This window comes from Ambystoma mexicanum, chromosome 5q, assembly GCF_040938575.1.
Source record: "Ambystoma mexicanum isolate Mex_15411 chromosome 5q, UKY_AmexF1_1, whole genome shotgun sequence".
Lineage (NCBI taxonomy): Eukaryota > Metazoa > Chordata > Amphibia > Caudata > Ambystomatidae > Ambystoma > Ambystoma mexicanum.
The window spans coordinates 1,122,073,741-1,122,098,557 of NC_090933.1; the positions used below are offsets into that span (position 1 = coordinate 1,122,073,741).

The window sequence follows — 24,817 nt, forward strand, 5'->3', positions numbered from 1 at the left end:
ACTCCATGGTCACTTTGAAGACAGTGTGGTTGTGGCACTTTTTTAAAAAAAAGGATACGAAGTAATCTGTCTAGAAAAGGTGAATGACATGTGTGGAAAACAGCTTTGCCAAGGTCGCCGTAGAGGAATTGAGGTTATTCATAGAAAAGTAGCCGACCAATCAGAGGTCCACCCTGGCTTTTGTAAGAGCGATTCTACACTGCACCTCAGTGTTATTATAGGCCCCCTTGCCAGGAATCATGCACACATTCAGGAACTCTACGGAGTATTCATATATGCCAGGGCCATGTCTGACAATGCAGATGTCCTCTTTGGTGGAATGTAATGGCTATGAGAATTAACGAGGATCTGCTGGTCTAATTATACAGCGTCAATGGATCAGCCAGTAGTTGTTCAGATCCCAGGAAATATTTACATGGGCCACTTTAGACGTGGTGTTTATACTTGAATGTCTACTTGTAACCCAATATATGTGGCAAAGCCTTCACTGGAGACCACGTAAATCCCACAGTAATTAGACAGGCAAGACTACATATGTGAAATACTAACAATCTTTCCATTTGACTTTGTACTCTAGAGGGCTCATTTAACATAAGACCTTTTTATCTGCAATAACACATTAGTATTTTCTGCCACCTAAAATGCAAACTTGTGCATTTACTTTGTTGCCCGTCCAGCTATAGGGGCCACAATTTTGGGTCACTCATTCAAAGTTTTGACCACAATGTAGATCATAAAACATAACATGCATTTCTGAAAGTTGTACTAACTTCTTCAAAGTTTCTCTCCTTGTTCCAAAAGACAATACGTGAAGCCAAGTACGCGAAGTCCTACAATGACATTATACTCCCATCTGATAGGATTCCAGAAGGAGAGTTTCAGAAGACTTATTTCACCGAGCAGTCACTTGAGAGAAAAAATGTAGGACATCAACAAAAGGCACACAGCGATAATGATGCCGATAATTACCTGATAGTCTTGATCATGCTGAGTCCCATTTCAACACAGCAGTGAGCATGGTCCTGGCGAGGTTCAGGGAGCCCAGAAACACAATAATAACAGTCCCCCAGGATTTTAATTCTAAGGCAATGATGTTCCTAAATGAAATGCACCAAAAGAAAATACATTATTACTAGCAGCACAAGCTGACAGCGTTTCTATAAACAATGCGTTCATCTGAAACCATGTTGTGTTCAATGCATGCATATTTCTAATTATTTTTCAATGATTAGTCTTTTCATTTTATTGTGCGCTCTTTCTGAAATGTGTGACAAATCAAGAAGTACAAAATGCAAAGAACAATAACTATCATTGATATCACTCAATCAACTCATCACTCACACTGTGTTTGCCTTACACCTTTAAAATACAATACATAAAATGAATTAGCAAAAATAAATCTTTCTGTTACAATGATAACAATCTTGCAATAAATTACAGTAACAAAACAAGGTAATATCTTTGCAGGACAAATTGTACACATTCTGAAAGTTCTTATTGAGGTTCATCATTTTTCCTGATGAGGCCTTCATTCTAGTTGAGACTGTGTTTTAGTGCACTTATGCACACCACCTCATTTGTGTAATTGACCACAGCATAGCTGATCTCATTATTCTGGGCCTGTAATAACCGATTCTTTGCTGGTATGAATTCATTAGTAACAATACTCGTGCCCCCATTATTGACTAAACTGGAGTTATGAACTTTTGCTAAACAAAGTATAGAAATGTGTAAAGGAGAGCAGACCACCAATTGAAATTACAATGTATGTGACTCTGTGTTTGACCATCAATTATATACATTTGCGGATCAAGTGTAATTTGAGTGAACCTGTTAGTGTCTTCTATGAGCCCACACATGCATCGACAACGAACACATCAGATCACAATTTTGTACATGTTTATTATGCATGAAACTTTGTTGAAATCAATGGTTCCCAGTGACTCCAACATTGAATCCACAGGGAAATCTCCATTGTTCAGCTACATTATCCAACAAGGATAGGCAGGCAGCACGTATCATGTGCACAGGGTGAACTGCCCTATAGATTTCTCGGTAGGCCTCGGAACCTTGGGCCTCTTTTGTGTGGTATTTCTAAATGGTCACCTAGGAAAAGGGTTGGGCTTGCAGAAAATGTGTAATATGGAGCCACTTTGAAAATTATTTCAAGGGACTCTTGGTTCCCAGTGCACCTCTGCATGTGAACACAACTAGTCATCAAAAGAAATGTTGTAATCAACCAGGGAAAGACTTTCAAGTGCAGTGTGTACATTCATCCGATTATTAATGGAAGTAATAGTTAATTAAAACATTTCACAACTGTTAAAAGCTTTCAATGTGGGTGTATACAGTCTTTTCAGTGTATAGTGTGTGGGAAACAAGTATGAGAGCAAACTTCTTGAAGGCTGCCCAAATTCAGTTTCCTGCAAATCAATCTCGTCCTGCGATTCTCTGACATAATCCTTCCAATCTTGGGCTTCTGTCCCAGATAGAATTATGCATTGATAATACTTGGATCAAGAGGAGCAGTGTTGGTGCTAGCTTGAGAAGGGTAATTGCTTCCCCACCACTCTAAACTGGGTGGTATTGATTAGTTTACACCTGTGTATGAATGTTATGGATATAAGCTCTTTGTGACCATCCTAGGAGTGGTACTTATCACTCTGAAAACATCAATCTTAGTATTAAAATAACCATACAACAGCCTGACAGACTGCAATGTACAATCGCCATTTCTTATTACTCCGTTTTCGGCTACATCTCGCAATTCCCTCCAAAGGACTATCCCAGCTCATAAACTGTTAAACTATGAAAGATACCCAATACTTGACTTTTTAGCAAAGGGATCTTTGGAAATTCCTGCTCCATGCTGACTGCAAATCATTAACATATGTTTTGCTTCAGGCAAAATTCCAAACGGCTCAAAAGTAGGCAATGTTAACAACTATGACCTGATAGCTGTCCTCTGCTTTCTGTATGAACAGATTTCGTGCATATCACCATGCAACTGACCAAGTATGTCACTGAAAACAACCTGCTGGGGCACTACCAGTCAGGTTTTGGGACTGCCTACAACACAGAATCTACCACCCAGCAAGTAGTAAACTATGCTCGTGGGCAATGGAGAAGCATGTCTACTGGTACTCCCGGATCTATCCACAGCATACGATATTGTGGACCACTGCCCTCCTTGACGCCTTGAAGAAACACCTATAAATGAAGTAGATTGATACCATACCTCCAGAATTATGTACAATTTGTGAAAACAGAAACTTGTGTATCTGAACTGGTAACTGCACCTCACAACAACCCGGAGGGCTCCGACCTGGTGTCCAAGTGCTTTAACATAAGCATAGCACACATAAGGGAGCTGATAACTGACATGAACCTCTGGATACACCGATTAAGTGTGACTCAGCTTTTAGGGAACAATATGATTGAGCAAGATACGACATGATATTCTGAAACCTGCGGAAGAATAAAAGACTTGACTTACCTTCATCACTTGAGGCTAAGCCCTCAAAACATGGAATTCATGCTGATGTCTTCCTCTCAATTAAACCCCACCATTCAACACAGCATGTCAACTTTCTTTGAAGGCGCCAATTCTAGTCCCAAATGACAAATCTCTGGATTTTGCCCGAGAAACCAGACTTCACTTAGGCCTTCGAATCTAAAACATTGCAAAAGGGGCTCAATACCAACTGAAGCTGCTGAGAAACTTCAAAAATGCACCCATGGGAAAGACCTATGCATAATGGTAAAGCAACTGTCCCCTTCAGATTGGATTATGAAAATGCTCCCCAGCATGGCCTCCCATGAAGCCGCCAAGCGCCAGTGAAGCCAACGCAGCATGCAGCAGCTCGCCTAGTATCCTCTTCTTTGAATGCATCACTCCACTCCTAATCATGGTACACAGGCTTTATAGGCAGCCCACCTAACAGATACAATTATGCACCTTTGCTCATCCAGGTCCCTGGTGGAGAGAGAGACAGGTCACCTCACAGAGTGCTTTGAAGAACAAACACTTGTTGCTTACAAGTCCCAAAGATCAAGAAAAATCAAACTCTGAGTCTTTTGCTGGGTGTGCTCGAACTTGCTTTCAACTGAGCTATGCTTTGCCCCAGCACTCATAATTTTTAAGGAAGGCTTGAATACTTTTCTCTTTATGAAATGCCTTAACAAGAGGCACTAGTCTGGCATGCCGCCAGCTCTGGATATAAACTGGCATCTCCATTCCATTGCTAAGATATATCTGACAGTGACACTATTCCCACCCCGCTGCTGACTCCCTCCACCTCTCTGCTTCTTCTATGCATCCTGCCACCTCCACATAGTGGTCAACTTCCTCTCTGCCATCCCTACACCATGGCCTCCACTCTCTCTTCCAACTACAGCTGTTGTGTAAAGTTGAATTGCTTGCATCGCCACCACACTACCCTCATCCACATTTATACCACACTGCATAACTACCAGCCATGCCAGTTTCTGACATTTTTTTTGTGCCTCCCTTTTCTTTTCCCATGACAATGAGGGCCTTGATGGCTTAACTGCCAGCACCCGCTCAAGAAGCTTTCGCTAAACATCAATGTTGCCTAGCTGCTCAATCTCTGGGCAGCCATTTCGGCAACCCAGAAGATAAACCCATTGCTACTATTTCATTTTCTATTACAAGTACATGTTTCATAGATTATCAACAGACACACATTGTAGGGCGTGCCTATTGCAACCAGCAACCTCGGCACAGATGCTTTTCCAATTTAACCTCTGCTAACCAACTGAAATGCACTTCGGACTTCCGTGGCTGAACAGCTACCTTATTGTTTACCTGCCACAGACCTTACATACAGGACCATCTTCTTCTCTGGAACTACCCTTGCTCATTTTCCTCCCATGCCCTCACACACAATATAAATACTGGGTTCCAGTATCATCTTGCATCACAATATAATTACTGTGCTTTGTATATGAGATGTCTATTATATATATATGATCATTTTTTTGTTTGACTTTTGTCATAAGAAGATGTGTGCATACATATTGTCAGACAGTATATGTTAATATGTAACTGCATGTCTGCATGTATGACCTTTCTACCAATGATGCATTGTCTCTTCTCTATACAACACGCTGGGCCTCATTACAGTTTCAGAAACTGCCTTATCATCTCCGCCGCCCGATATCCTGGTATTACCGGGATATTACGTGCAGCGGAGACACCGGTAAGTTCCCATTCCATGAGAGTCCTGCCTAAAACACTGCCAACGGTATTAAAGGTGTGGGTGATTCGGGCATTTCTTTTCCGGTAGAAGGCCTGCCGGGATATCCGTGGCTCCCACCAGCAAACGTGTGTTGATGCAGAATTTTTTCCAGACCGGCAGGATTATAATGAGGGCCTCTGACTTGGTCCCCTTTGTATAAAATTATAAGAGACAAATTAAGTACAAAATAAACTGATTCTACAGTTGTATTAAATGAATGGGTGAGAACTAATATGTACAGTGAGTTTATCTTTAATTGTAGGTGTTAGAACACGTCTCAGGAAGTGGAAACTGACACAATATAAATTCATTGGGATTCCTGAGGCTTTCCTTGAAGGTTGCTAGGGTAGGCCCAAGATATAACCCCACCAGAGGTGATAGGTTTTGCTTGAAAACTGTAAGATATGAAGAGTGTCCGGTCTAGATCATGAATACCATTAAATAGTTTAAATGCATTTAGTGAATGAAACTAAGGGGCTACAAGTGGAAATAGCAGAGAGAACAATACAAATCACTAGTGAGTTTATAAGCTTATTCCCTGGAGAATTTGTCTAAGTGATATACTTTATTAGCACCCAGGGCAGGGGGAGCAGACAATCAGGTACCGTGGATCAGGGGCCAAAATTGCTAAACACAGCCCACATTTCATGGAACATCAAGGATGCTTCCACCATCTTTCCCCCAACCTCCAATATCTTTTGTTTGTACTGCTCCCTTCACCCCACCACTCCACTTACCTCTTTCCGTCATCCGTGGTAGCACCCTCTGCTGCTGTCGCTGCACAGTTGCTGCCGCTCCATTGCTGCCATGGAAATGGAAGAGGGGCTACTTATGCAGTCCTGCCTTCCAGAACCATGGCGGCCAATTTGCACCAGTTTTTTCATTCAATGAACGGGACGCCACGTGCGTCCTATTCATTGAATGAAAATACATTTTTATTAACACCCTGAGCTACCGGATTGGTATCTCAGGGTGCTAATAGCCTTAAGACCGTCTCCAGAAGGCTTGATTGGGTCTTATCGGCCCGGGGACCCTTGTTAAATGCCCTCGCTTTGCTCAGGCCTTTAGCTCAGGCCCCGCGCAGATAAGACCCGATCCAGTCTGCTGGATCGGGTCTTAATGCTATATTAAGTGCATATATTGATCTGGTTTGTTTGGACAACAATCAATGGATAGACTGGTATGTTCCTGTGGGTACCCAATTGATCGTATTTGAAAAGCTGGCAAGTGTTATTTTATGGATTTAAAGATTTCGGGGAAATTCTTTGTCTTCAAGCAGGTCTGGTGCAGGTGGTAATGTGGCTGAAATAGAGCATGTTGCAAAACTCAACAAAAAATAAGATAACCCCCCAAGAACAAAAAGACTGTTGAAAGTAAAGACAGCTTTCACACTTTAAAGCACATTGAGTTGCATTCAATGAAGAATGTTGCCACTGTCCAAAACACAGAGAGTAGGACAAGGAACTACCGGAGGTCAGAGTAGGATATGTGCCTGTATGGGCTGCATCGTGGGTATATCTTGTCTGTTTTTAGTGGGGCGTGGTAGACTCTTGGAACGTGATGACTCCAGGACTGACACACTGAAGTTTCTTTCTCCAAGGGTGGACTTGCTTTCGTTCAAACTCACTGTTCTTTCCGATGTTAAGTCTTTGTTTTCTAAGGACCAATCCACCAAAATGCAAAATCCTGCCCAGTCGTAGTGCTAAACAGTATGACAATGGCTTTCCGCCCCCACGTCCTTCTTGTTACAGGTCAGGTAACGACTGTGGATTTAAGGAGCTTTTCGGTCCATCTCCCATTCAGGATTAAGCTGGCAAGTTTATCCTCTCCTCATCATTTGGATGGTTTGGGCATCATGGCTGCTTAGGAATTTCTGAAAGAAATCAGTCCTTTTGTCTCAAGCATCAGGCCTCTTCAGTAGGGATCAATGATAGCATTTAAGCAGTGAAAACAGTCTACAGTCCAGCTGAGAATTAGATATGCAACAACGTTTAGAGCTTAGCCAGGATGATCTAGACTCAACCATATTCAAACCTCGTAACCACAGCATGTAAATGCAAAGGGACAGGTGCATGTTACAGGTTAGAATTCAATCCTCCAATGAAACAAATGGAGATCTCCCAGCCATATATCAAACCGTAAGGTCACTGAGCTGGGTCAGCTGGTTGGCTCACCTGTGTTTTTCGTTTCTTTATTTTTTAAAATTTGTTGAGTGTTGCAATTTTATTTTAATATGTACTGTATTGTGTTTCCTTCATTATTTTAGTTCATTGTGATCCATTGTGGCCGATTCTATGAACGGGGGTGCCTGGCCTCCCGTGGTGCTCCAAGTGCTTGCACTCGGCAGTCACAATTACTGGATTTTACTTTCAGACCGGCATGCACAGGTGCAGTCTCTCTTCACTTGCCTCCCACCATGAGCTATTTGATTGGCTTGACTTGGGTATTTTTTAAGACCGCTGCTTCACTCATTCTCCTAAGGTACTGAGCAGGGTTGGCTGGTTGGCTCTCCCGTGCTTTTAGTTTTTTTCTTTTTGCTTGTTAGTTGACATTTAATTTGCGTTGTAATTTCCGATTTATTTTCCTTTTAGGATGTCGGATTTTCCTGAGTTCCGGGCGTGTGACTGGATGCCACTCACAAACATGCAATTTAATTTTAATATTTATTTTACTGTTTTTCCTTCATTATTTTAGTATATTGTGATCTCTTGTAGCTTATTCTATCAGCAGGAGGGTGCCTGACCTCACGGGGTGCTCCAAGGTCTCGCACTCTGTAGCCACCATTACTGGATTTTACTTTCAGACCGACACACACAAGTGCAGTCTCTCTTCTCTTGCCTCATGCCACGAGCAGTTTGATTGGCTCCTGGTGAAATAATGTGTCCAAATAGTTCATGCTCCTAGCAGAAGCATAGCAGGTGAGTGCAGCGGAGACGGGCCTCACACGCCAACGTCACACTTAAGTCGAGCCCAGCTGTGCTCATCCATGCCTCAGACAGGCCGTGGAGGATGCAATTTGGCTCACCCGTACATCCCTTTACTAAAGTCCCCACTACTCCTAACTGTTGCTTCTTGCCCCACCTGATATGGCTTTTCCTAAGGATTTTAAATTACCTCTGGATAATACTGCGTACCTTCCCCTTTTACTTTTAAATAGGTAAAATGTTTTCCAGTTAATGCTCGCTCTCTGGTAGCCCATGCCAACTAATGCTATGAGTTGCAGGATTCTTCAGTCTGGCTTCCTGAGGTTATGCTTTCTTCCTTGAAGGTTTCTTGAAAGTAACGGCATCTTGCCAAAAAGGTCAAAGGCATTTCCCTTCTTATGAACCCTTCTGGGTTTGCAGTCTTTCTCCCCTCGTTCTGTTTCTGACTCGAAACTGCTATTTCTTTGTGTGCGTTGCCGCACTCAGAGTGTGCTCTTGTGCTCCACCTTTTATCTGGAAAGTCAGGTGTGAATGATTGTCAGTAATTGCCTGACTTTGCCTGGCCATAGTAATGGGACATATCAGGTACACAGCTCGGGTGTGAGTCTGTTTTCATGTGAAAGTGCTGGAGAAGGGATAGGGGGCTAAGGTTCCCAAATATCCTACATGGTAGGGTGGGGTAAAGGTGTTGCAAGGTGAGAGATACCACGTCTCGCCATCCGGAGTGGAACTCCCACTCCCCGACGACCTCTTGCCCAGGTGATCCTCCCACACTGTTCTACCCCCAGGGTCTGGATCTAAAGGCAATTGCCTTGCCCTGGCCTCATGAGAGAGAGGTTCACGGGGACTAGTGGGTGAGACACCTTCTGGTTCCTCACATATCCCAGTTGCTTTCTTCCTGGGTGGCAATGGATTGGGTACCAACATGATATGTCATCACTACTGGTACTCTCGTGTTCAGACTTGTTGGAATTTCCAACTGGGGAGGAATATGTAAAACAATTAAAATGACAATGCCTCTATATTGTCAACTATATTTAGTGGTGTTCTTTAAAAAAGGAAAATCAGAGTACTAGTTTCTACCTGTGTGATTGATTCCTGTTCCTTGTTCTCCAAGTTGTATTATCTCACCCTGCTCTCCTTTATTCTCCAAGTTTACTTAACCTTCCCCATCCTCTGTCCTGCAACCACCCAGTATAATGTCCTTTGTTTATTCTAGCCCAGTTTATATATCCCTGTTTGTTTCTTGTAGTGGTATTTTCTTATGGTTTTTTTATGTTGTTGTACAGGTTGTTTTCATCTAAGATGGATTTTTTCCCAATGACCCAATGATTAGTAAGTGCAAAGAGAACAACAGTGTTGTGTGCACGAATGTTGTGTTTTGTATAGTGCATGTGATGCACTGTATTCAAAATATGAGGGTCAATAAAACGTGTGTATTAAACTGTGTTTATTAAAGTGTGTGTGTTCTTGAACTTATTATGTTTTCTTTTTTTTCAGACAAAGGGTGTTATTTTTTTTAAAACATAGATCAATAACCGCAGCAATGGTCTTGTCCAATGGGCTGTTAGATTTTGGAGGCACGGGTAACCGCAGCAATGACTGGGGGTGATCGTAGCGGTGGGTTCAATAAATTATACACGTGGCTATAACTGTATTGTGCAAAAAGTACACTCTTTTTATTGTCTGTTTTGTTATTAATATTTTATACTCAGTTTATGAAAAGGAACACACACAATCTTATAGCCGAGGCTAAAAAAACATGGGGGAACACTAGATATTTTTGTAGCTGTAGCTATACTAAATATCTGTAGAAAATATGTAATGTGGAAACAAATTTAAGATGTATTGAGTGTAGTATTTGTAAACAGTTATTGTAACCTTATAAATACTTTGTATGCATTAATAATACATATACGTGTACAAAAAGGTAAATAAATATGGAAACAAAGTTTGTTCAAAACAGGTTTACTTGGGTGTGGATGTGGTTGTGGGGTTTCTTTTTCTTTTAGTTGGAAGACATAATATATCTTCTTCTTTAGCCCATCATCTGGATTTTTACTGTCTATGATTTGTCATACATGTTCAATGTCCTTTTTCATTGATTGTACTTCTTTTTCAATATTAATTAATAGTTGTTTTAATTATGTTAATTAATCCATGATTAGGTTTGTGGGTATTATTTGTGGTGCTTCTTGCTTGATTCTTCTTGATACTTGAATGACTTCTTCATCTGTGTGAGAATATTTGAAATATTTTTAAACCATTGAAGATATAACACACTTTATACATATTTGTGTAGGTTGTATTCACATTTGATAATAGGTAGATACAGTATATCTGTACGGTGACTGATATGTGATCCTTATAATGTTATTTTCATTCTTATTTTAATTAAATATAAAGAATGGACTTAAAAAATCCTGAATATGGTGTTTTTCTCTGGTTGATTTTCTTCAGTCTTTTTTTTTTTAAATGTCTTCCTCTGTAGGATAATTGTCCTCCAGCCATTGAATGTAGTTTTCTATTTTAGTGTGGTAGAAAGAACGACTGCTTGTCACTTCAGATATTAGAATTCGCAATGGCGGAAGAGTACATGAGGAGAGAAGGTGGAATGTGTGTATGTACTTTCTGATTGGTTGTTCTTTGTCTGTGTGGTGGGTGGCTGGCAATAGGATGTCAAGAACCTCAGATGTTGTTGAATTGTTGTACCTATCAGAGAATGTATTTTTTTGAGTGATGTTTTTATATGTCAATAAAACTGTATATGAAATTGTATTATTGTATCAAGAGTTGTTCTATTTAGTACATTGTTATTGCTTGAGAGTGAGGTGCAGTTTTAGGAGATTGTGTTATTTTTGTGGTATATTTATTGTTTGATTGGATATTTGAAACATGCAGTGAATTTTAGAAGGAGAGGATTTTCATTGTTCAGAAGATTGTGGAGAGTTTAAACATTTTGAGAATGGGGTTCATAGTGATGTTGAGGGTAAAGGAGGTGTGTACTCAAAACATTGTCTTACAAGGTTTTTTGGTTCTATAATATTATTTTAGATGGAGTGTTTGAAATTAGAGGTTTATGCTGCAATTGTGGAGAAATATTTTTGACAGGGAGTACAGATGTTTTTCTCTTCGGGAAAAGAGAATTAATTACTCATATAAAGAAAGAACACAGAGAAATGTTCCAAGATTTTTTTTAATAGAGGTGAAGGGTGTTTCTCTGATTGAAAATATATTGTTTGGTTATGTATTGGTAAAAGAATACAAAAGCTCTTTTAAGAGCCACCCACAGAACTTTTTAAGTATATTGGAAAAGGAAAATACCTTTGAAATAGCTGCGGTTATGACAGCAGCCAATAAAATATTGTGCTCTGTCTGGCGAATTATAGCTGCAGGTAGCAGGAAGCTAATGAGATTTTGTGTATATTTGGTGGTTGTAGCTGCATCTATGACTAGCGCATTAGCCACGGATATAGTGATTACAATGTATGTGCATTGATCATGTTGGTCCATTGATTTTACACTACACAATTTCCCATGTGTTTCTGATTCTATGCCCTCATGTGTACCTCTATATTGTTTCAATTGATACACCTTCTCAATATGTCTTTTTGAATCTGTAAAAATGTTACGGGTAGCTGCGACTACTGGCGGTTGACTTGATCCGTGGCTATGAATGCTCTAATCATACGTCATACTTTGTGGCAGACTTTGGTAGCCACGGGTATGAACCTGTTGGTTGTACCGACGGTTATACCTGTCTGTATTTTGGTGCAGTGATCATATTATATTATGGATGCTTCAACACAGATTTGTACATGTGTTTCTGTTTGGATTTTCTTACCTTAAGGCTAGTGTGAATTGATTTGAAACCTTCTAATATGTGTTTTTCATCAAATTTGAAAAATGTATGTGTAACCGCATCTATAAGTGGGTTTCTGTCGTGTAACCAGGGTTATCTCTGCGGTTATGTCATTTGGCAAATTGGGGGGGGGGGGATTTGTTTTTATTTAATGCGTAAATGTTGTATATAGTATTCTTTGGACGTATTTTGTTGGAGTTTATTGATTGATATGGGTTGTAATAAAAATGTGTTGTGCATTTTACTTGTTTGCTTTCTACAGTCCTCTTTTGGTGCTATTGATTTATGAAAGTGACCTTTTGGTGAACTGTTCACATTCCGGTTCCAGAATTTAGAGTCTGCATGTGTTCTGTGTTTTGCTATTGTGAAGATCTATTCATTAATTGGAGCAGTCGAAGGTGAGCGATAGTGTGTTTTTTAAATAATTTTTTATTGGTTCAGCTGAACAAAGTCGACTTTACAATAGATTATACATGCAGTTCATCAGTCTTTTTCATACAAATAAAAAGTATGAGATAAAAATAAAATAGAAAAACACATTTCAATATTTTTCATGAATGTAAAACAATAACCTCACATGAAAATAAATAATTTCAACATATGTACAATACAACCTCCGATTTGACCACATGAAACAAATTCAGTCCATCCTCTCATTGAACTTCAGTTCATGTAAGAACCCAATCGCCCCAATTCTTAATCTAGTTAGTTTGCCTGAATGAATCATTTGCCATGCAGTATCTCTAGTCAAATATTGATATTCCTGCAATGAGGGGTTTACATATTTAATTCTAATGCTCCTTAAGGCTTCACACTCTACCAAAATATGTTCCAATGTTTCTCTCTGCAATGAAAAATTACAATATCTACAAATATTGTCTGCTTGTGGAATCAATTTCTGCATGGCCAGAACATCTTTAGTCAGCCAAAGATGTAAGCAAATTCATAAAAAATCACTCATATGCGAAATTGATGGATATTTAGTGATGCAACTCTCTGGATTGGAATATTTTTTTATCTGAAAGGTATTTTCATTGAAATCTCTATAGAGTTGACATTTCTCTCTAGTGATAATTCAATCAGTCTGAAACAATTTTGTCTTAACTCTCACAGGATTTTGTATCAGTTCAATCAACAATGTTTCAGTTTGTACTAATGCTTGAATGGCTATATAGCGCCACTTGGAAATATCAATGCAAGATGAAGCCATATAAAACAGGTGTATAGGGATATCAACCCCAATTCATGACATATCCACACCATAGATACACAATGAAGTAGACACAAAACAGCTGGCCAATATTTACCCTCCAATTTGGTCCATACATTTTGTGAGAAAGTGACTTGAGTTTCAGCAGCATTGAGCAGAATTGGTGAGATCTTTTGTAGATAATAGTTCATTACTGGGGCCAAGGTGAATTTTGCATATTTCATTTGAATTATCCTGGCTTGGGATATTGTCGTTGTCATTTTCATCTTTAATGTCTCCACTGATGTTTGTTTCCTAGCCTGATTTGTAACTACAGCACCCAGATAAGTATAATGAGAAAAACTTTGCAAGCGATCACCACTCAGATGCTAAAATACATTTTTCTTTTTGAATTTCTTTAACATATTGAAACACATAACTTTGGTCTTTGATACATTTATGGTGAGTTGATTGGCTTCTACATACTTCACAGGTGCGTCCAACATATTTTGAAGGCCCTTGGGGGTTTTAGAAAGAAGCACCAAATCGTCTGCATAGGATAATGATGTAATTGTCTTGTTGACCAGTCTGGGAGAATCTGCAATGAGGCTATTAAAGGCTTCTCCTATATCCGTGACAAAAAAGCTAAACAAAGCCGAAGCTAAGGTGCACCCTTGCCTTAGTCCCCTAAATGTGTGAATGAATCTAGACGGTTTGCCATCCAAATGTAATCTCACTCAAATACTATTATTGGAGTGTATATCTCTTATTAGATCAATTAGATATGCTGGACATTCATGAGCTATCAATTTATTGACTAAGAGTTGCCTTGAAACTGAAGTAAAGGCAGCTCGAAGATCAATGAATGCCAGGTATAACGGTCGTTTTTCTGGTAATAGTGTGTTTTTATATACTTTATGTACATTTTGAATTGTCTTTCTAAGATAAATGAGGTATGTTTAGGGTTCTGATTTAGTCAAGTTTATAAATAATGTTTGGAAAGTAGGGTGTTCCATATTTTACTTCAGTGTTTTTAGGAGAGTGATGAACCCGTATGACATGTTATGCAATGCCTACGTGTGAGAAGCTCAATATTTCGTAATAAAGGTGGTTTGACATTGAAATTGGAAGAGTTGATATAAATCTGGGTGTATAACAAACCCTAGTGTGAACCAAAGAGCATAACTCGACCCTTGAAAAATAATGAGGCTGTGTGCATGCTTTGTAGTTGGATATTAAGCTGTTTTTCTGTGACCCTATATTGTTGATTTAGCACTGTCTTCGAATTGTGAAAGTGTGTGAATGTGGCTTTAAAATTGAGAAGTTGTACGAGGCAGTGCAACTAGTCAATGCAAATTTGCTAGGCTTTTAGAAATAAGCAACAACTATATATGGCAGTTTCACAATTTGCTTGGAAATAGTGTGCTTTGCAAGGGTAGGATTCTATTTGGGTTTCATGCTATGTAATGCAAAGAATTTTGACGGGAGATATAAAATGAATGGGGGTGCATAGTGGGGTGGGGAAACAGATTTATTGACGAGGCTTGCTAAAATAGCTTTCTGGGGCTGGCTAGGGTACTTGGATATTCAAACCCTAGTGGATGGGCAGTGAAGGGAAGACATACTGCTGATATGATTTGTTGAATAGTAGTAGTAATAATTGGTTTGCAGGTGAAAGGTGGATAGTTGCCCAGTCCATTGTCTTATGATGCTTATATAGGTGGAAACAGGTGAGATGGTACATTTTGCATGTTTTTTCATGAGGATGGCTATGGAGGAGTAATTAAGTGGGTGTTAGGAGAAGCAAGGGTGTGGCAAGGCCCAGCTATGAGACCAGAAGTATACTTAATGGTGTGTAGCTGGAGTTGGCCTACAGTTGTTAAGTAGAGGCTTTTAAAATGTGAAAACTGGAGCTGGATGGGGGAACTAAGTGGCAGTGCATTATGTTGGAGCTATGTTGTCTTTTGTTGTCTTATCACATTACTTATGAATTAAGGACACATCAGCGATGAATGAATAGTTGGTTGTTATTTGAAAGCAAATATGTGTTACATAATATTTATATACACCTTTATGAATGTCAATGAAGAAATGATGGTAATTGTTGTCATGTTAATTACTCTGAACAGTTCTATTTAGAAGTTGTTTGGGAATTGCACTCTGAAGTTATGTGTAAGGTATGTGAGGTATTATTTAAGACATGTATAGTGGTATGGGGTAACAGTATTATTGATTAGGTTTGGTAAGGTAGCTTTATGGGGATGTCTAGCAGACTTGGCCATTCAATCTCTAGTGAGAGTGGGGATGTGTAGTGGAGGGCAGCTATATATGGGGATATGTTTGGTTGAGTAGCAGTAGTAGTGATTATTTTGTGTGTGAAAAGCAGGATAGTGGGGGGTCAGTGCTCTGAGTCATACAATATCTGTTGCCTTGCACTCTGTGCACACACTTCATCAGGGGTGAATAAAGCGATGGCACATAGCTGAAAGGAAATATTCCTCTCTGAAATGTCCAGACTGTTAACCGAGTAGGCTCAATTCTTTTTAAATGCTATATAATAGATACATTGTAGAGATAGGGATGGATTCTCTCTTGCCTTTTCGATTAGATAGGGGGTGCACCAGATTTGACCTAGGGACAGCATTACCCTACAGGGAGAGGGAGTGCTTCTAACAAGGATTGTTGCAGTGGACCCATGTATTGTCTTTATTTGAAATACTCATTCTTAAAGTGATGCATGCTCTATATCTGTTTATGTGTGATACGACATATTGAGTACTTCACAGTAATGCATATACCCTTTGAAGTTGTCATCAAACAATTGTTTTCCCTGATGGCTTTTAGTGACATTTTTATTTTACATGTTATGTTAGAGTATATGTGTATATGTATATTTAACTATTAGCAAATATTTAAAATAACTAAATAGAGGTTTTTTCTTTACAACAAGAGGTTTTTTGCTCTATAGTATGATTAATGAATACAACCTGTTAATGGTTGTGCACGAGGAATACAATCAGTATTCACTTAGTACCATTATGAAAAAAAGGTAAATAATTTTGTTTATAGTTTATGAACTAGATTTTATTCTGTTGCTGAGTTGATATTATGCAAGATAGAAAAGAACATGTGTAAAGGTATGTGGTAAGTTATTTAATAAATTATATATATATGTTTAGGATACTAGCATAACACAATTATTACCAACTCCTTAATAATGACTGATCACGTTTCTGTTGAATGTTTTTAACTGTGGTTTTAACAACTTTTTTATGTGTGTTTTTGTATACATTAAGTGTCACAGGTGTGGGGTGTTGAATGTCTCGGAAATTGATACCTTTAAGGCAACTGACTAGCTTAAGAAGATAGACATGGTAGATATTTTCCAAACATATTAGATCAAGGTTCAACACATTGAAGTTGCAAACATTTTGTATTTGAAGTCAGCACTTTAGCTCTATGCACTTTATCTATGCTGCAAGCACTATGCACTTTATGGTAAAATGTTGTTTAAAATAAACCAAATATTTGGTTTAGTAAACTTATGCTGCTAGCACTATGCACTTTATGGTTCAATGTCAGGCGAACCTGTTTTTATCCACTAAGCACTTTTATGCATTTAGATCAGAACATTTTGCACTTTATAAATGTTAAATGTGGAAAATACAGAATGTCAATATGGATAAGTGACAATGGTGTTAAATGGAATGTAAACTTGGACGGCAAAGGTAAAACAAGAACTAATGCGTTAACACATTTGTTATTATGATGGCCCATTTTGATTACTATATCAGGGGCAGCACACTATTTGGTGTGAATGCATGTTGGGTACAAAGCCTATTATAAGATGGCCGCCAAGTTTTTCTTGGGATATGAGTCCCTTTTCGATGTCCATTGTCATGACCCCTTTCCATGTCTACTTCCATGCCTCTAGTATTTTTAAACAAGGTGGTGTCAGAGACTCAGTGTTGTGAGCAAGCGTCAAGTGGCGCCGGGAAACGCGGCAACTGTTTTGTTTGGGAGTCATGATGTGCATTATATTTTGACTGAATAAAGAAGAAATGTTTATCGAATTCGGTGTTCTGAACTGAGTATCTAACTCACTTAAAGGAGAGTGCTCCTCATCGACTGGCGGGCTAGCCAGGTCTTGGAGAATATATATATATATATATATATATATATATATATATATATATATATATATATATATATATATATATATATGTAATGCACATATGTATAGATACAGAGTTGTATACTTTGTTTATATTATTTTGTATAGCCACAGCTATTGCTGTTTTTTGTTTGCACTGCTAAGACTAGGAACGACTGCGTTGTTTTTATTCGTGGCTTCACCTGTTAACATTGTACCCGCGGCTAAAAACAAACAATTGAGGGGTTTCATTACTGAAACTAGATAAAATTAATTACAATATGTATTGTAATATATTTTTGCAGATTCTGTTCATTTTTATTTATTTGTTATAACTTAAAGGTGGCCCGTAAAAGGGCTGTTTTGGGGGATGGCAAGAGGGGGGTGAAAGAGGAGAGGAAAACACATAAGGATGAAACTTTTAACAAAGGGAATCAAAATAAAAAGAAACATATATTTTTTTTGTATTTATTTTTAAATTGTGAATAAAAAATGCCAATTTCAAAAGAAAACTGAGGACGACAGGTAATCTGGTGTTGTGCAATTAGCTTCTGTCGTTCGTTAAATGTGGCATGGTACCTTCCTTGACTACCCATTTGCAGCATTTTTTGCACATGACTTTCATCTTGGTAAGATCGGGTGTCGGTAACAGAGGAGTCTGTGTAGTGGATACCACTGCTGATGTAGAGGCTTCATTTCCAGTTGGAGTTGTTGATGCACTGGTGGATGGAAGTTCTGAAAGGTGGTGGTGATCGCCTTCTATGCAAGGAATGTGCCCCTGCATTTTCCTTTTATGATGTTTGTGTGCTTTTTGATACTCATCATCCACCTCATCCCAATGGACTCACACTTAAATGGTTTATCATTATTGATTTTACTAGGCTTTCAGATGGATAATTACAAGGCCCACACCGTAGAATTTTGTTACAGACGGTGCAGAGCACCTCGTCCTCTTCTTTTCTTGCACAGTGTTCCTTTACACCGGTCAAAAAGCGTATCACTCTCAAAATCCTCACCCTTACACAGAAATGCCTCACTCTCTCTGCACCATCATACCTATCTGAGACAATCGCCAAATCCTCCTCCACACGTCCCACCAGAACTCAATACACGAACCAAATCCACGTCCCACGAATCAATAGAGCCAAAGCTGGTGGCCTAGGTTTCCCATACATTGCTGCCAAATACTGGAACACACTACCCTCAGACATCAGAGCAGAAAACGTGCTCCTTGTCTTTCGAAGAAAACTTAAAACCTCGCTCTTTGCCTTGTAAAACATAACTTGCATTAACTGCCACTGTAACCTCTCTGTACATTATTTCTTGCCTGTCATTTTCTGTGTATGTATTTGATCTGTAACTAAGCTATGTCTGTAACAAGCGCCACGATGTCCCCGGGCTGTTGCACGCTTTACAAATCCGAATAAAATAAAATAAATAAAAAAAGAAGCGCCAACCGTGCTGTTTTTATCATTCCTGTTTGCTTCTTCCTATGTGGTGATCGATTGTCGACCCAAATGATGACATCATCACTACGCATGCTCTGATGCTCAGACATGTTGGAATGTCTAAGCGGGAAGGAAAAAGTTAAAATTTAAAAAAGGCAACACAAAAAAAGACAATGCTGCAAAAAATGAAAAAGTTAAAAAAGAACAAAAAAGTAAAACAAAAAATACAAAAATTGAACAAATCACAGGACAAAGGGAAATAGGATTAGGGAAAAGTGGGTAAAAAGGATTAAGAATTTAATGGGCAAAGTGACAAAAGTGCTTGCAGTTACTCAGAAACCCATTCACTAGCATGTACAAAAAGCAATGATAAATGTAAACTTCTTTTTTGTGGGTGTGGTGATTATTCACAGCTAAATAGTGCGGCACCATCTAATTGGACAGTCTCGTATGTGCGGATGTTGTCAAACGGTGTGGGCGTACCCGCATCAATGCATCGCAATGTGTGATTGGATCATTTGTTCACGCGCATAAATGTCATGGATAGGCGCGGAGCGACAGCGTGTGATTTCATTGGTTGGTGCATCTTGTGCGAAGATTCGTAGATGCGTTAAAAGAAGTTGTACTGGCCCATTTCGCACAAGCAGGTTATGTTTAATGGCATGGGCGTAATCACGTGAATACTTTGCAACATGTGATTGAATCATTTGTTGACGGGTTGAAAGTCATGTGAAGGTGTGGAGCCACAGCATGTGATATGTTTGGCTGGCGCATTAGGCGCGAAGATACGTAGCCACATTGAAGTAGGTCAACGTCATATTGGCTCATTTCATGTATCCTTGGTAGACCCGGCTATAAAACCATTTTAAAACAAATATATATATATATATATATATATATATATATATATATATATATATATATATATATATATATGGGCAGTAGTCTTGCAAAGATGTATTTGAAGATATTTTGAGTGTAGTCTTTGTACACAGTTACTATGATACGTTAATAACTCTTTATTTTTTAGCATTACAACACTAACCAGTCACTAGTTATAGCCTTCGGCCGTGCCCACTGTATATTATATACACTAACCAGCCACAAGCCATGGTCTTCAATACAATACTAGCCAGTGGCCACTGCCTTTGGCTGTGCCAACTGTATATTCTAACATATTAATGTGCACTAGCTATTGATTTTAGCCATGGCCACCAAATACAGCTTTCAACGTTGCCCACTGTATATTTTAAAACAGTGATGGGCTACTAGGCATGACTTATAACCATGCATATTTTCCCTTGGTGCTGGCCAGTGTCACCAGTTTTTCTCATGGCCAAGTCCACAGCCTAAATTCTTAATAAGGTAATCAAACTGTTCATGAGCTAACTTACAAATGATGTTATGTCTATTTCCATTATTGATGTAATCAGTTATATGCAATCTAATTAGTGTTCTCACCAGTGATAGCATCAGTTATGCGATTTTCTAATATTATCAGTGTTCTCATAAAACATGTAATTAGTGAAGTCATCAGTGATGTGATCTGTGATGTCATCATTTTGGTCATAGGCTGTGCAACAGGGGCCATGAAGTTAAGGTGGCTTTAGCTGAATTTCAGGTGTTTTGTTGCATTAAGTTCTCACCTTAATGTCCCTGCAACGAAAGTTTTTTCCTTGAAAAAAAAATATTTTAAAAATATATATATATATATTCAATGAAAAAACATTGTTAAAGGGACGTTATGGTTAAGTTGCACTAATAAAAACCTATGAAATTCAATAACAAAATGTTGTTAAAAGGACGTTATGGTTACAAGTAAAATCGAAAAACCCCTGAAATTTGCCAGTTATGGTAAGCTAAGCAACCATAACTTGCGCCACCACCGTGCACTGCTAAGACTAACACCCAGGACATCACAAATATCATTGATGACATCACTGATGACATCACATGTCTAGCCCCTTCTTTTTTGTTCACTGCCATATCTAGGCCAGATGGGTTTATTTACTGACAGTCAGAAAATTAACTTTCAAAAGGTATTACATTTGTAGATATTGCTATTCTCACATGTTCTTACACTATTTTCCTTAGAATTTAATCGCATCTTATGATGTACATATATAGGGGAAGAAGCAAGCCTGACACACAGCTATCATTTTTGTGCGTGAATACAATCATGTAGATTATACACAGTTGCTAATGATACTGCCTCTTGTTTGCTTACTTTACTCTCCATATATAAGCCCCATATGTGTATGCATTGTAGTCTATTTATGTTTTGTGTGTATTAGTAGAAATATGTAGTAAGTGATTCATTATTAGCTACTACATGTTTCACAGACCAGAAAAGTAAGATACGGAAGCATTTACCGTTTACCGTTTTATTATATAACTTTGGAAAATTACAAATATAGCACCTCTGTGGTGTATGCTGCAGCCAATACCTACATTTCTGTATGAGTAGGTTCCTGTACTAGAAAGAACACTGCAATGGAATTTTCTTTAAAACACTACATTGCGTGATGAAGTATGTAGTTTATTACACATTTCCCGATAATCCCTGATACTTTTTTGCCAACATTACATTCACAGCCCCTTGTGTGAAAAGTAAATGCACATGTGATGTCATCAGTGATGTCATCAATGATATTTGTGATGTCATCTTTGATGTCCTGGGTGTTAGTCTTAGCAGTGCACGGTTCTTGCCGCGAGTTATGGTTTCTTAGCTTACCATAACTGACGAATTTCAGTTTTTTTTTTATTTTACTTGTAACCATAACGTCCTTTTAACAAGGTTTTTTTTTATTGAATTTCATAGGTTTTTATTAGTACAACTTAACCATAACGTCCCTTTAAGAAAGTTTTTTCATTGAATTTCATAGGTTTTTATTAGTCCAACTTAACCATAATGTCCCTTTAACAAAGTTTGTTCAGTGAATTTCATAGGTTTGTATAAGTGCAACTTAACCATAACGTCCCCTTAAAGTTTTTTCATTGAATTTCATAGGTGTTTATTAGTGCAACTTAACCACAACATCCCCTTAACAAAGTTTTTTCATTTAATTTCATAGGTTTTTATTAGTGCAACTTAACCATAACGTCCCTTTAACCACGTTTTTTCAGTGAATTTCATGGGTTTTTAGCAGTGCATGCTATTTTCCTACAACTTACTAATATCATACTTACCAAATATAACACTATTTGTGTCCAATTTACAAAGTGTCCCCTTAAAACTCTGCCTGCCATTTCCCACTTTCTAGAATCATTTTTAACACTTCTATACACTTTTTGCAACTATTTCAACTAGTTTTGCATCCGTAGACATCTACGAATATCTGACGTCATTGCGAACCTTCCGGACAATGCCACATGACCATAACCTGGCGCGCGGCATGATGACGTGTCCGAGAACTCGTCCACACTGCACGATAAGATCCGTCTGTCGCTGACAGTTCGGAAGTGCATTTTCTACTGATCTAGGTACTTTCAACTTCAAAATTTCACTAGCACACCCCCTACACCTTTTCTTACTCATTACCATTACCAATCTAGTACAAAGTACATACTTGGAAGAAATTTATGAAAACTGCTATTTATCTTAAAAATGGCATAAGTTATTGCCATCCCTCCTCCCCAAGAGCCACCACCACCACCAGCTGGAGGACCTTCACAACAAAAAAAGTGCAGTATTTTCAAAGACAATGAAGAGGACCAAGAAGATCAGGTAGAGGAAGTGCCTACTTCTAGCACCAAGATCGAATCATGGGGGTGCCAGTTCTTTGCTACTGTTGGGAGTGTACCAAAGGCTAAAGCTACCAAAGTGAAAGGCACTGAGTGCAATTTTGTACTTAGTCGCAGACTACCTGGACAGTACTCCTATGGGACCACCTCCATGCGCCACCACACCAAATCCAATGACCGCAATGCTCTCAGAAAGGTTATTCCTTTCTCAGCAAGTAGTAAGCTGTCTTCCTCCACCTCATTTTCCTCAACAAATACTGTGACCACACAGCCTGATGTCTACGGGAATTGGTGTGTTATAAATAAATAAATAAGGAGGGCTACGGGCCATTATTGTCCATTGCAGCCCCTGAAATGGCGGATAAAGTCCATTAGCACCCCTGGTTCCTAAAGCGGGAACCAGGGGTGCTAAAACATAGATTGTTCTTCCTATAGCGGGACGCCTGCGGCGTTCCGCTGTAAGAAGGAAGGATTATTCTTCTTACAGCGGGACGCCTGCGGCCTGCGGCGTCCCGCTGTAGGAAGGAAAATCCTTTTCCAAGACAGCCAACATGGAAAGAGAAGGCGGGGCTCCATACACAGCCCCTCTTCCCTTACCATGGCAGCCCGCAAAACCCTATAAACATATTACCACAAGCACTTTTTTTCCCTTTCAACCTATCCTACCTTCTAATAACTTTACCACATAGCCGGTCTCAGGTAGACATAGCCACTTTAACACCATTTTCCGTCCCTACCGGCCATGGCCAGTAGCCAGATTGTCCGTGTCATAACCTTATGCCATGACCCAGACAATCTGGCTACTGCCCACGGCCACAGGCTATACCTCAGTCATCAAAGGGACATGACTATTTTTTGTACCTACATTGTTACACTTGTCAAAAAATAAAACACGGGCACATTGGCAAAACCATGCTTTAATGTCCTTGCCAATGCTCCTCACAAGTTTGTTCGAAATCCGCCCATCTCTTATTTTTTAAAAAGTGTCAAAATGTATGTACATACAATAGTCATATAACTTAGCCCCCACTCGACAAAATCCATTCAGTCTTTACACAAACATTGAAGGTTTGGTCTAAAATCGTTCTCAAAACTTTTGTCCACATTCGTCAAATAGCAACAAAGTTATAAGCCATCAAAAAATGTTGAGACCCCCCTCTAATTTCCCACCAAATTTTAGAAAACCATTTATATCTAGATCCAAAATCGTTTTGCCAAATGTTGTGCAGATTCGTCAAATGACACCACATTTATATGCCTTTACAATATTTTGGGACCCCCCTCTCATTTTGCCCCCTCTTGACAGAATCCTAAAATATTTTGCAAAACCATTGAGGATTAGTTCTAGAATAAAATTGCAAAATTACATGCAGTTTCATTGAGTGGCGAAAAAGTTATAAGCCATCCAAAAACTGCTTTTCCTGTAGGGTATTTTGTGGAGATTTGGGGCCTGACGGTATTTTATTACCGCCGAAAAATAACTTAGCAATAATCACTCTTTGTATTCAGATTTGGCCATGTGCAACAATAATACAATGGACATGCATTATTTCAGCACCCACTCATTGGAATTTGAGTCAAAAGATACATCAAAGCGAGAGAATGCTCTTTTTAAGTCTTGTAAAAATTGGCGAGGGGATGTATTAGGTCCAGCAGTAATTGTGTACGCGACTTTCTTTGCCTCCTGCAATGACTGAAAAGGAGAAAAATGACGCCTAATTTCTTTTTCAAACTCCAGCCATGTCATATTCTGCTGTTCATTTAATCCCCTTATGATGCTGGCCGTCGGGGCATCTAAAGTTAAATGAAAATATTGTCTGTACTGTTCCCTAGGTATCTGGAGTGCTTTAAAAATGTCATGCACCGCTTCTAAGTGATCCTCAATGCAGCATTCACCTCCCTTTTTAAATGGTTTGATCAGGGCTTTAATGGATTTCATTATTTTTATGGGGCTACTTGTTGCAATGCATGGAATTGCACTATTGTGTGACTCAATCCTGTTTTCAGGTGTATGAGATTGGTGGCTGCCCCCAATGGGAGTATCAAATCCCCCAAGGGCGCTGCAACCAAGTTCAGTCACCGGCCCAGTCACTGGGGCACTAGCTCTTTGGGCATAGCTAGAATTCACCTCCACTCCATTGAATGTGGTGCCCTGCCGCCTCTCCTGGGACCTGGGAATGCACATTTGCTGTTCTAAGTCCTTACACTTTTTAAGGAGTCTGTTGGCTTCATCTTG

The 24,817-nt window shown here is 39.0% G+C and overlaps 1 protein-coding gene across 2 annotated transcripts in view; it reads right to left on the bottom strand.

Annotated features, from left to right (window-relative positions):
• ADCY8 (adenylate cyclase 8) overlaps window positions 1-24,817 on the bottom strand; it is a 1,651,787-nt gene that overhangs the window by 754,161 nt on the left and 872,809 nt on the right. For both annotated transcript variants that reach the window (XM_069621638.1, XM_069621637.1), the window contains exon 5: window positions 970-1,097. In XM_069621638.1, the coding sequence (XP_069477739.1) occupies window positions 970-1,097 (128 nt within the window). The remainder of the gene's footprint in view (window positions 1-969; window positions 1,098-24,817) is intronic.